Source organism: Diorhabda carinulata, chromosome X, assembly GCF_026250575.1.
Source record: "Diorhabda carinulata isolate Delta chromosome X, icDioCari1.1, whole genome shotgun sequence".
Lineage (NCBI taxonomy): Eukaryota > Metazoa > Arthropoda > Insecta > Coleoptera > Chrysomelidae > Diorhabda > Diorhabda carinulata.
Genome location: NC_079472.1, coordinates 31366442 through 31380416, shown reverse-complemented (window position 1 = coordinate 31380416; position 13975 = coordinate 31366442). Strand labels below are relative to the sequence as shown.

At 32.5% G+C, this 13975-nt stretch overlaps 1 protein-coding gene across 1 annotated transcript in view; it reads right to left on the bottom strand.

Moving 5' to 3' along the window:
- Positions 1–13975, bottom strand: part of LOC130901662 (polycomb group protein Psc-like) — a 48570-nt gene that overhangs the window by 16387 nt on the left and 18208 nt on the right. The window contains exon 6 of the mRNA XM_057813186.1: positions 8062–8142. Within this exon, the coding sequence (XP_057669169.1) occupies positions 8062–8142 (81 nt within the window). The remainder of the gene's footprint in view (positions 1–8061; positions 8143–13975) is intronic.

The window sequence follows — 13975 nt, the reverse complement described above, 5'->3', positions numbered from 1 at the left end:
CAATGATTATTTATTAACACCAACATCAACACAGCATTGCCTACCGATCAGTTTATCTTTCGTTTGTTTGAAAAAAAAAATACCTTTGCTCAACAGCTCATTGAAATTCAAATGAGAGTGTTTATGACAATTATCGCCTTACAAATAGGCTGACATGACCTTATCCCATGCGCGTTTCAGCTACTTTAATACTATTTTTAGAATACGGTGCAATTCTTGGTACTTGAAGACGATCGGTCGATGGATGAGAATTTGTAACCGAACCGAACTTAAAAGCTTTTAATAGATCGTCAATGTGCCGCTGAAACGATGAAATCGGTTGAGCGTTTTCATCGATATTTTCCGCATATATTATATTTAAGTTATAAGTTTTGTTATTGGGCATCAATAATATCAAGATATTCTTTAAATCAGTATGTAGATCCGTGAAAAACGGAAAATCCTCTGGAACAGGCTGAACTAATCAAAATAATGGAATGCCTCCATAAAGTCGCCACTAAACTGAGCAGATACCAATGCTAAACTAAGTTGGAATTTCTGGCGCGTTTCGATAACCGAGTTATCGTCTTCGGAGCCTGAAGATAAACTAGTTTACCTTCAATTTCTAAAAGCAGTCCAACGAACGGGGATTTATCTGATGGTGTTGTCTTTCACCAACGCTATTGAAGCAGGCACTCAAGATGTATAGAAGAGTACAGGTTTTTGAAAGTAACAGAACAAGACATCGACCTGGTGGATGAATGGATAAATAAAATACTGTAAAGAATACTTAGAAACGAAAATTACACAAGATAGAACACTCGACACATCAATCTAAAAGAGAAACATACAGGGTAGAAAGTCTTACTCTTTCGAGGCTAGTCCCCAATTCAAATTTTAGAGTTTATAAATATGAAGAAGCTAAAATAAACGATCATCGCGTGTGGATGTTCCCATACAGGAGCTTCCAGAAATGGACAACGTTACCAAGCCTAGGCCAGTACTGGGAAGCCGAGATTAGCGCACCAGCCTGGACCTAAGCCTGGGAATCCAGACCTGGGCAAGATCTAGAAAGTCGAGGTTAAGCGCGCTAATCTTGACCCAAGAATTGCGAGTTAAAGTTCGGCCTTTCAATGAGATCCCAGACCCGGGCAAGATCTGGAATGTCGAGATTAAGCGCGCCATTCTTGACCCAAGAATTGCGAGTCAAAGTTCGGCCTTTCAATGAGATCCCAGACCCGGACAAGATCTGGAAAGTCGAGGTTAAGCGCGCTAATCTTGACCCAAGAATTGCGAGTCAAAGTTCAGCCTTTCAATGAGATCCCAGACCCGGGCAAGATCTGGAATGTCGAGGTTAAGCGCGCCAGTCTTGACCCAAGAATTGCGAGTCAAAGTTCGGCCTTTCAATGAGATCCCAGACCCGGGCAAGATCTGGAAAGTCGAGGTTAAGCGCGCCAGTCTTGACCCAAGAATTGCGAGTCAAAGTTCGGCCTTTCAATGAGATCCCAGACCCGGGCAAGATCTGGAATGTCGAGGTTAAGCGCGCCAGTCTTGACCCAAGAATTGCGAGTCAAAGTTCGGCCTTTCAATGAGATCCCAGACCTGGGCAAGATCTGGAAAGTCGAGATAAGGTCCAAGCCTTGTCAGCCTGGCATTTTTCGTGTCTGTGGTTTCCCAACCTTGGACCAGATTTGGATATGATTTGACTTACTGTGTAGTAGTTTTGGAATGTTTTGAACACATGTACAAATCTAATGAAGAAATCAATTGAGAATTTTTATATTTGTAGTTTAAGAAAATGGTATATTCGACCTCCCTTTTCTATTTAAACAAAATTTATCTATTGATATTTTCAATTAAGAAAACGTTCGTAACAAAATGCGTTTTATCAAAAATTATGTTTAGATATTTATATCAAAATATGCAAAAATATAACCTTGTTAGAAATTAATTTGGCTACAAACATCTAGGCAGATAAATCTCAAGGTCGACTATGATGATTTACATTTAGTCGCGTAAGGTCCACGTGTTAATAAAATATGAGAAAAAAAAATAAATGTGGTAGAAAATGGTACCGGGAAAAAGAAAAAATGCGCATTTTTAAACAGTTGCTGGTATAGAAGAAGGCTTAAGGGATATGCTAAATAGATTAATGGAAAAAAATATTAATTAAAAATTCCAACTCGAAGATTGTACGATAAAACTGGAAGGCACCAGAACGCAGATCAGTTTATTAGAAGACTCTTTAAATAAAACCAATTCACTCGATATAATACCTAGAGGCTACCAGGCTTTCTTGTAAAGACATTCCCATCGATGTAGCCCTTAATTGTTTGAAATTTAGGCATACTTTGTAAGAATTTCAACGAATAATCATCATCTATTTGATTCAATTTGATTTTCAGGATATTCCAAAAATGTGAAGTGGAAGTAGGACACTGTTTTCTGGTTGTCATGGTAGAAGATAAATTTTCTGACAATCAGAACGTACTACATATTTTTAAATCGCCTTCTTTCTCTAATATCCCTTCAATTTTTACCAAATATCCAGTCGCACTTCTTCCAAAACATCCCCAAACTATCACCGAGCCCCCACCGTGTTTTACGATCTGCAATATGTTCCTGCGTCTAATAGGGCACCTTGGGATTGACAATCTGAGACATTATTTGATATTCAATGAATGGTTTATGGGATGGATTCAAAGTTTTGATCGGTAGTCGTCCAAAATCGCCAGGTCGATTCAGAATTAACCTACGTTTCCCCAATGGAACGGTGGTAAATCCACAAAGTTCCAAAATTATGCAGACACCAGTTCTTGTATGTGGTAACATGTTCTTTCGGCTTGTCTTCATCGTTGACGGATAAATTTTAAGTGTAAGAAGAGATGAAAGTCGTTAGGAGGTCTAACCCAAATTCCTTTGGGAGTTTTTTAGTTACGTTCGCAGTTTGAGGTCGAGTATTATCTGGGAAGTAATCCTTGGCGCTTGTTCTGTTCAATTTCATAATGGCCTCGCAGTAAATATATCCGGCCTCGTGGTAAGAAATCGATTTGCTAACTGCTGGTGTGAGTTTTCGAGTGCCAAAATTTGGGAACGTGGGAAGTGTTGATTCCCAATTTTTATTCCATGTAACTATTTGAGAGAAAATCATGAACGTCTTCATTGTAGCGTGTCAAAAATTATTCATCCGTTGTTTTTCGTGTGGGTATTTAAGTATTTTCGGTACCCAATATAAGCACAACATCAGCTTATTTTCGATTGCGTAAATCAGTTCATCTCAGCAACCAAAAACGTGCAATTGATTAATTTCTTCATTGTAAGTTGCGTACATTTTTCTTCTTAAGTCATTGTCATCAGCGCTACTGATGATAAAACATTTGAATCTACAAATTATTTCACGACAATTCGGTTTGATCTTAAAAAGACAAAATGATTTTGAGGTTTTAAAATTTAATTGTTTCGTCATCATCAACAACAACTTTTATTAGCAAATTATATATATATACAAGGGTTGATCATTTTGTTCCGCTTCTGATATGTTCGTTGAAAATATTTTTTCCTCGCAATGCAAAAAAGGCAGATTCTTAGGTCGATGTTTGTTGTCGTGACTTACTACGAGAATAAAACGAAAAAATTATAAATCATATAAATATAGATCTGATATGCGCGTACTCTTCAATCAGACAATTTATTTTAACCGACTGCGGTAGACTAATCAGAGTGGAAATCATACCTTGCTAAAAAACTGACATTTCGCACGCATCTTTAAGAAAAGTGTACCATAGGCGTAGATAATCACGATATGAGGTTCAAATATTTAGTTTTTTGTATGATATTTTCGATTAGGTTAGGTTGGGATTGTGTAAAATGTCGATCGCCCTGTCAATTTTATTGTCACTGTATTTACCGTTGTTTACGTATTGTGGATCAGTAGTCACTTCCCATTCGAAAATTCAATAAAATCTCAGTGTTGATTATAGAACATCCTGTTAAATTCAGAATGAATTTTTGTCGTAACACTATTCATATTAAACGCTTATAAGTATACTAATATATTTTTCAATTTTGTTTTTTATATGTAGCGTTTAGAAAATTTCTCTATCTTTAATAATTTACGTAAAAACTATTTCAAATAAATTTTATAAACTCAAATCCGTCTAAATTTGTGTTTATTTGGAAAATATAACGAACAGAACAAATTTTTGTATAAATCACTTTTTGTCCAGATCTATTCTACCTACTCATTGGCTCTTTGGTAATTTCTAACCTCTTCTTTTCTTTTTTTTTTTTCGCAGTTCTACAACTTCCAGTTCTTATTTTGAATATATACAAGGAGTGCTACTCAAGTTTTGGGATATAACAATAACGAAGTGAATATGTCAAATATGACAATACCGTCATGAAATTTGACATTTTTAATGGTGAACGTACTCAGAGCGTGTTTTCATACGGGTGTTAATAAATATTTGAAACATTCATTTTGGTCAAATAATGGAAAATCGTCGATTATGAACGACGTTCACGAAATTCATCTTGTAGGGAAGTCAGCCACGAATTAATTCGAAGAACCGGGAAAAGACGGTGACTCGAGATGTTTCGTTATTGCCAAAAGTCGAAGCGAGTTGGTTGGTAGCTATGGATCCAATATACGTCAAAAGTCGTAGAAATGTCAAATTTGACATAACGTGTTGCCGTATCTTAAAACTTAAGTAGCAACCTTCGTATAATTGAAAATCATGGTTGACAACTGTTTAGCATGTGGTTAGCAAAGACATTTTTTTCCCGAAAATTAAGTGAGATATGGAAAATATTGTTATACACTAAGTTTGTCTAGATGAGGGTTGATAATTTTTGGGAACAAAAAATAGTTGTAGGGTAAAACCAACAATAAAAAACCAAAGCATTGGACATAAATATTTATGTAAATTTCGAGGTTATGTATGGAAAATATAAATACAAAAGTTGTAGAATTTTATTACCTAGAAAGCGAAAGTTGGTACTCGAGGGTTTTCGGGGTCGCTGACTACAAATTTATAGTCAGAATTTCGAATTTAAAAATAACGGATCCAATAAGCAGCATGATTAAAGCAAAAATTGATACTCGACAGTTTGTCGAGGATGCTCAAAGTTTGGGAATTCGAGAAAGTGGATCAAATATGACAACGACGGATATTTCTTCGAAAATATCGAAAAAATCAACGAGATTTTGAAAATATACTCTTAACACGCGGTGAGGAGGGGGGGGGATGACTATCGAAACTGTAGCTGCAATTTTCGGAATTGAATATTTTTGATACGGTTTCGCCGATTATAAAAAAAGCCTCGGATTTTTTCCGTCCTACGTCCGCTGATAAAGCCTTTTTCTGACTCAAACCAAAAAGTAGAATTTACATTCTCAATAGAGCCTAGAACTTTACTGAACTTAATACATTATCCATCCTCGTCCAATCCAGAACTCTTAAGGGATCTTTTACCATCATAATATTGACCGAAAGCTTTTATGATCATCGGAATTTTTCAGTACTAATGCTCTTTTTTGTTAGTAGAAATCATTTCTAGGGGATTGATTCATGAATTTAGAGAATTTTTCGATGTTAACTAACAAAAAATCTAAAATTATTCGTTGTCTAAACATTCCAGTTTGATTTTTCAGTTTCGATGTAATGAGGCGCTAACTTCCGGTCGTTAGGTTAGGTTACCCTTAATAAAAACTACGTCAGATCGTCTGTAAATTATTTTTTTTTTCATGTTTGTTATTTTAAAGATTAGAATCCTAGACCAATCGTGGTTCTATTTCCATTTACTTGAGTTTCTGGTACATTTTTTTTTTGTAAAACGGATGCTAATCCCATTGTAATAGCAGTGATTAACCTAATTCACGTTAGTTGAAAATCAAACAGTATTTATGTAACTTTTAAATATTTACTGATAAAAATATTGGTGAACGCGAATATAAAATCTATTTTTAGCATCGTGTTTTGTCGGTTATGCAACATAAAATCATACGAACGTAAATACCAAATTATATCGTTATAATATTTCTGTTCCGACAACGAATCAATTATTTTTATTACCTTTTTGCGCGATTTTTACTAATTTATTTATATGATATTATAGATTCTACAATTATACGTATGTACACATCCTTATCTCAGTCCTTTTCTATTTATTTTTGTCTTAGATGAAATGCTAGAAACAATAAAAGAGAAAAACTATAAACTATAAACAATAATTAGCTACAGGAAACTAAAAGTGATGAAAAAAGATCGATTAGTATATTCAGACGATATAGTGATAGTAGCAGATACATTTAAAGAAGTAGAAGAAAAAGTAGACGTTTGAAAATGACCTAGAGAAGACAGTAGTTGCTTGGAAAGCACCAATGTGTTAAAAAGTAGACAAGTTTGAAGACGTCACGTTGTTTTGCAAACAATAAACTTGATTTTACTCTGGATGAGACTGTTCCTTCGTTATCAACAGTAAAATATTGGATTGAAGAGTTTAAACGAAGCTGTAAGACCTGCGAAGATCAGTGGTCGACCAAATGAGGTGACGACTCCAAAAATGTTGAAGAAAATCCACTGGATGATCGTCGACTGAAACTTTGCGAGCTAGCAGACATAGTAGGTATTTCAAAAAGTGCTATACATCGCATTTTAACTATAAATTTGGATATAATAAAGGTGTGCGCAAGATTGGTGCCGCGTTTGCTCACAATGAAACAAAAACAACGTCTGAAGATGTTTCCATCGAGTGTATGGAAATAAACCTAAATTTTTGCGCTGTTCCATAACTATGGATGAAACGTGGGTCCATCACTTCACACCCGAAACAAAATAACAATCAAAACAATGGTCTAAAAAGGGAGAACCAGCTCCAAAGAAGACAAAGACCGTTCCATTTGCAGACAAGGTTATGGCGTGGGATAATTATCATTGATTATCTTGGAAAAGGAAAAACTATCAACGGCGGACTTTTTGCGACATTTGAACGAAAAAATCAATCAAAAACGGACGCATTTGGCTGAGAAGAAAGTGTTGAAATACACCATCTCACACATCCATGATAACAACGACCAGAATTGATTAATTAAAGTTTGAATTGCACTCCGACTTAACAGAGTTGAAGAAATGGTTCGGTAGTCAAAGATTTTTGTATTTTCTTTGTTGGTCCAAGTATTTCTGGGACCATTTCAGTCTGAATACGAAAAGTAATTAACAAAAAGATACAGAATAGAATATTAACATCGGAGATGAATCAAGTAAGAAAAACAGCAGGAAAAACGAGAATGCAGAAGTATGAGAAACAGGAACCAATAGGTATCATAATTTAGATATTTAAACTGCTACGGGAACATGAAAAACAACACAAAATATAATAAGAAAAGTGACTGAAGCTAAAAGACATTACAAAAGAAGACAAGAATGATGAGGATTGAGCAAAGCAGATGGCCGAAGAATAGAAGGAGACGAGGAAAGCCCTTGAAGACCTGGAAGGAAAGATTGAACAAAATATGAAAGACGGAGGCTATCCAGGAAAACGAACGGATGGATAGAAAAATGTGACGAACTAAATGCGGGATGGATGCGTGGAAATATATTGAGGAAAAGAGATTCCTATGGTGTAGCTACATCAGAAAACACCAAATAAATAAAAAAATACCAATTGGTGTTCCATAGGAAGAAGAAAATGAGAAAGATCCATAAAATCTTGACGAGATAATGTCGATGAAGCAACGAGGAAGAAAAAAAATGATTTTTATAGCAACACTTACTGACAAACCTTCACACTTTCATGGTGAATAAAATAGTACATTACCATGTCCAAAATTGATCCTTTCACGCTATCAAATCGATTGGGTAAGAATCTTGATGAAATAATTGATAAAATTTGTCAATAGAATGTATTAAATTTGGAAGTGCACGAGCTTATTGTGCACTTATGAAGGAATCTTTGCCGAATGAGACGTTTTGCATAAAAAAATACCTTCTTCGACAAAATATCAGTAAAATAAAAAAAAATACCTTCAATAATATGCTAAAAACTATAACAGAATATAGGAAAATATATTAAAATTCTTACCCTTTTCCAGTTGAAAGTATAAGCAACATCCATCAAACTGAAGTCCTTCTTCAAAACTTCTCCCTTATATATAATATCCACCTGGAAACGTAAAACGTAATAATGTATTTATTCGTATTAAATGAGTTATGGTTCATTTTATACGAATAGCGATGGATTGAAATCGATAAAGCACGCGGACGAGCAGCTCAATCGTTAAATTAGGGCAGTTTATACAAGCCAGTAGAAATTGACTTTATCCGAAATGCGTTTATCAATTTTTTTGTAAAGACTCGTTGGAAATATGACAATTTTTAACAAATAAATTCGTTTAAATTAATCTAGTTCGAGGTTGTTTCCGTGGTATTAAATCCACAGGTCGAGATCGCGGAGGGTCTCGGCTCCATTCCAAAAAATTATGCTCGGAGATAAATTGAAAGATGAAATTCTATTTTCAACGGTTCAACATTACAAAGTTGTTTATTTTGATAGTTTAATGTACGGAAACAAATATTGTTCTCAAAAATTTTGACTCAATCTAGAAACTCGAAATATTCCTTATAGAAAAACTGCAGTTTGGTACTAGAGCTCTTCCTTTGTAGATTGCAGCAAACATTATTTCGACGTTGTAAATTTTCGTTAAGAGAATTGCGTTTGAAAAGAGATACAAATTGATTGACCATCCACCGTATTTACTATATTTGGCTCCAAGCGATTCGTTCCTGTTTCCTTAGTCTTGTAGAAATATAAATGATTGCCATGGATTTATCATCTTATCTAACTACTACTTCGAGTTGAAATATATTAGCACAAGGAAAATTCAAAAGAAGTTTTTTCTGTGTTAATAATCTCCAGTCTTTTCATGAGATTCTAAAGAAACTTCATTTGTTTTGTCTTTTTGTGTGTATTTTGTTTGTTAGACTTTTCATGTAATTAATTTTTATTTTATTATTCGGTTAATGATCTTTAATTCTTTTGGTTTTGCTTAAAATTAATGGAAACTTCATGTTTTTCAAAGAAAACTTGATTTTTCTTGTCTTTTTGTGCGAATTTAGTCCATGAATTTCAAAGAAAACTCCATTTTTGTGTTATTTGTCTTCAGTTGATTCGTATTTTCCAGTAAACTCAAAGAAAACATGATTTTTCTTGTCTTTTTCTGCAAATTTCGTCCATGAATTTCAAAGAAAACTCCATTTTTTTGTTATTTGTCTTCAGTTGATTCGTGTTTTCCAGTAAACTCAAAGAAAACATGATTTTTCTTGTCTTTTTCTGTGAATTTCGTCCATGAATTTCAAAGAAAACTCCATTTTTGTGTTATTTGTCTTCAGTTGATTCGTATTTTCCATTAAATTCGAAGAAAACTTTATTTTTCTTATCTTTTTCTGCGAATTTCGTCCATGAATTTCAAAGAAAACTCCATTTTTTTGTTATTTGTCTTCAGTTGATTCGTGTTTTCCAGTAAACTCAAAGAAAACATGATTTTTCTTGTCTTTTTCTGCGAATTTCGTCCATGAATTTCAATGAAAACTCCATTTTTTTGTTATATGTCTTCAGTTGATTCGTGTTTTCCATTAAATTCAAAGAAAACTAGATTTTTCTTGTCTTTTTCTGCGAATTTCGTCCATGAATTTCAAAGAAAACTCCATTTTTTTGTTATATGTCTTCAGTTGATTCGTGTTTTCCATTAAATTCAAAGAAAACAAGATTTTTCTTGTCTTTTTCTGCAAATTTCGTCCATGAATTTCAATGAAAACTCCATTTTTTTGTTATATGTCTTCAGTTGATTCGTATTTTCCATTAAATTCGAAGAAAACTTTATTTTTCTTATCTTTTTCTGCGAATTTCGTCCATGAATTTCAAAGAAAACTCCATTTTTTTGTTATATGTCTTCAGTTGATTCGTGTTTTCCCTTAAATTCAAAGAAAACAAGATTTTTCTTGTCTTTTTCTGCGAATTTCGTCCATGAATTTCAATGAAAACTCCATTTTTTTGTTATTTGTCTTCAGTTGATTCGTGTTTTCCAGTAAACTCAAAGAAAACATGATTTTTCTTGTCTTTTTCTGCCAATTTCGTCCATGAATTTCAATGAAAACTCCATTTTTTTGTTATTTGTCTTCAGTTGATTCGTGTTTTCCAGTAAACTCAAAGAAAACATGATTTTTCTTGTCTTTTTCTGCGAATTTTGTCCATGAATTTCAATGAAAACTCCATTTTTTTGTTATTTGTCTTCAGTTGATTCGTATTTTCCATTAAATTCAAAGAAAACAAGATTTTTCTTGTCTTTTTCTGCGAATTTCGTCCATGAATTTCAAAGAAAACTCCATTTTTGTGTTATTTGTCTTCAGTTGATTCGTATTTTCCATTAAATTCGAAGAAAACTTTATTTTTCTTATCTTTTTCTGCGAATTTCGTCCATGAATTTCAAAGAAAACTCCATTTTTTTGTTATATGTCTTCAGTTGATTCGTGTTTTCCCTTAAATTCAAAGAAAACAAGATTTTTCTTGTCTTTTTCTGCGAATTTCGTCCATGAATTTCAATGAAAACTCCATTTTTTTGTTATTTGTCCTCAGTTGATTCGTGTTTTCCAGTAAACTCAAAGAAAACATGATTTTTCTTGTCTTTTTCTGCGAATTTCGTCCATGAATTTCAAAGAAAACTCCATTTTTGTGTTATTTGTCTTCAGTTGATTCGTATTTTCCATTAAATTCGAAGAAAACTTTATTTTTCTTATCTTTTTCTGCGAATTTCGTCCATGAATTTCAAAGAAAACTCCATTTTTTTGTTATTTGTCTTCAGTTGATTCGTGTTTTCCAGTAAACTCAAAGAAAACTTGATTTTTCTTGTCTTTTTCTGCGAATTTTGTCCATGAATTTCAATGAAAACTCCATTTTTTTGTTATTTGTCTTCAGTTGATTCGTATTTTCCATTAAATTCAAAGAAAACAAGATTTTTCTTGTCTTTTTCTGCCAATTTCGTCCATGAATTTCAATGAAAACTCCATTTTTTTGTTATTTGTCTTCAGTTGATTCGTGTTTTCCAGTAAACTCAAAGAAAACATGATTTTTCTTGTCTTTTTCTGCGAATTTCGTCCATGAATTTCAATGAAAACTCCATTTTTTTGTTATTTGTCTTCAGTTGATTCGTATTTTCCATTAAATTCGAAGAAAACTTTATTTTTCTTATCTTTTTCTGCGAATTTCGTCCATGAATTTCAAAGAAAACTCCATTTTTTTGTTATATGTCTTCAGTTGATTCGTGTTTTCCCTTAAATTCAAAGAAAACAAGATTTTTCTTGTCTTTTTCTGCGAATTTCGTCCATGAATTTCAATGAAAACTCCATTTTTTTGTTATTTGTCTTCAGTTGATTCGTGTTTTCCAGTAAACTCAAAGAAAACATGATTTTTCTTGTCTTTTTCTGCGAATTTCGTCCATGAATTTCAATGAAAACTCCATTTTTTTGTTATTTGTCTTCAGTTGATTCGTGTTTTCCAGTAAACTCAAAGAAAACATGATTTTTCTTGTCTTTTTCTGGGAATTTCGTCCATGAATTTCAAAGAAAACTCCATTTTTGTGTTATTTGTCTTCAGTTGATTCGTATTTTCCATTAAATTCGAAGAAAACTTTATTTTTCTTATCTTTTTCTGCGAATTTCGTCCATGAATTTCAAAGAAAACTCCATTTTTTTGTTATATGTCTTCAGTTGATTCGTGTTTTCCATTAAATTCAAAGAAAACAAGATTTTTCTTGTCTTTTTCTGCAAATTTCGTCCATGAATTTCAAAGAAAACTCCATTTTTATATTTTTTTACAATCAATTATCTTTAGATTGTTTGTATTTTCATAAAACTCAATGAAAACTTCAAATTTTTCGTCTTTTAATGCGAATTTTGTCTATAAAATTTCAACTTTATAAAATTCATAGAAAACTGTCTCTTCACGAGATTTAGAGGAAATTTCATTTTTCCTTCATTTTACCGAGAATTTCGTCGTTGAATTGCGAAATTATGTTAATTTTCCTTTTATTTCTTTATTAGTTCGTTTTTTCATAAAACTCAAAGAAAATCTCGTTTTTTGTCTTTTTCTCTCAATTTCGTCAATAAAATTCCAAGAAAACTTTTTTCTGTTATTCGTCTCTAGTTTTCTTCATAATATTCAAAGGAAACCTTCGATTTTTTTGTTGTTTTATTTTCTGTTTTTTTTTATCAAAAGGCAAAAAGGCTTCATTCTTCTTTTCTTAACCTATTGATTGTCTTTACATGAAATTTTAAGGAAACTAACAATTTCTTTTTATTTTCTACTAATTGACCCTAGTTTGATTGTCTTTTCAGGAAAACTCATTTTTCGTTCATTTTACTGTGAATTTCGCCGATGAAATGTTAATTTTCCTTCAATTAACTTCTCCTAGTACGTTTTTTCATAAATCTCAAAGAAAATTTCATTTTGTTTTTTTTGTTATTCGTCTCTAGTTAATTCGTTTTTTTTTCTGAAAATTCAAAGCAAACTTAATTTTTCTTCTTTTTATTGTTTTTCTATAAAATTACGAGGAAATTTTCTTATACTGCTAATTCTTTTTAGTTAAATTAAAAAAAAAACCGCCAGTTATTTTTTTTGATGATGATGATGATGATGATGATTTAATTTGAATATCATATAATTTTTGATAGACCTCGTATATATTTCCCATATTAATTCCGTGGATAATTTAAATTTTCTCATAATTATACGTGAGAAAAAACAAATTAAAAGACAAGATCCGTTTTAATGAGAGAAAACGGCAAATATCTAGAAAGAAAAAAATTCTTTTATCTAAAACAAGTCATCAAACTTAATTTTTCGGCAACTGATTCCCGTAAAACGGTAAACTAATTACTTTAAAACATATATCCTACATTTCAAGCTCGTTAACCAACACGAAACAACATAAATTAACGACTATATCACTTAAATTTAGAAAAAAAGTAACAAAAAAAACCAATTAACACTTTTGATTTAAGTAACTGACACTTTGTACGCCTCTTAATCATTTTCAATTCAATTATTAACATCTTTATTGTCTTAAATATGTAATTATATCATAAATTTGTTTTTTTTTCAAACATACGGTAATTATTAGGTAACGGAATGAGAAATCGTATGAAGAGATCAAATTTTTGCACGAATTTTCTGGTCCTTCGAGCCGTAATTATAAATAACAACATAGGCGGAAGTACATCGCACGAAAAACATCGATAGCAATTTTATTCATATCAAAAGTTTACTTAAAAATAGTTATCGTGAAATTGCTATGTCTACTTTCAATTCCCTTCCAATATAAATTGGATAATTAAAAAATAGGATATCTAATTTCAGAGGTCAATAGACGCGGCCACTGAAAGCAAACTCCAAACAAATAATTAGTAGAAACCTAATTATTAAGAATAGTGTTAATTTTTGTACACAAAGTCCTTCACGTATCCCCATAGAAAGAAATCTAATAATGTAAAATCTGGTGATCGAACTGGGCATATGTAGCATTGAGATACTGCAGGACATTGCGTTGGTAATATGGTGATGACATTTTACCATCACTTCCCACGTAGAGCAGTATCTCCAAGACCTGGTCGAAGTGCAGACAACTCCTTTTTTGCAAGCCTTTGCAATCACCTACCAAGGCACGTCTGTCCCGAATACAACAACCTACAGAAGTTAAAGATCAAAAACCAAAAGCATCTCCACAAGGTATCCTGGACATCTTGGTCACAATAAACATCTGCATTAACAATTCGTCCAGGATTTAACATTTCGAATTGAATAATTTCAAGTATATTCCATCAAACACAAAGAAGCGGTTTTTTTGACATGTAGATTTGTAATTCATTTGATTAATATATTCCTGATATATACGAATTAAAAAGGGTCAAATTACCAGATTTGGAGATCTTAGAAAAACGTATTT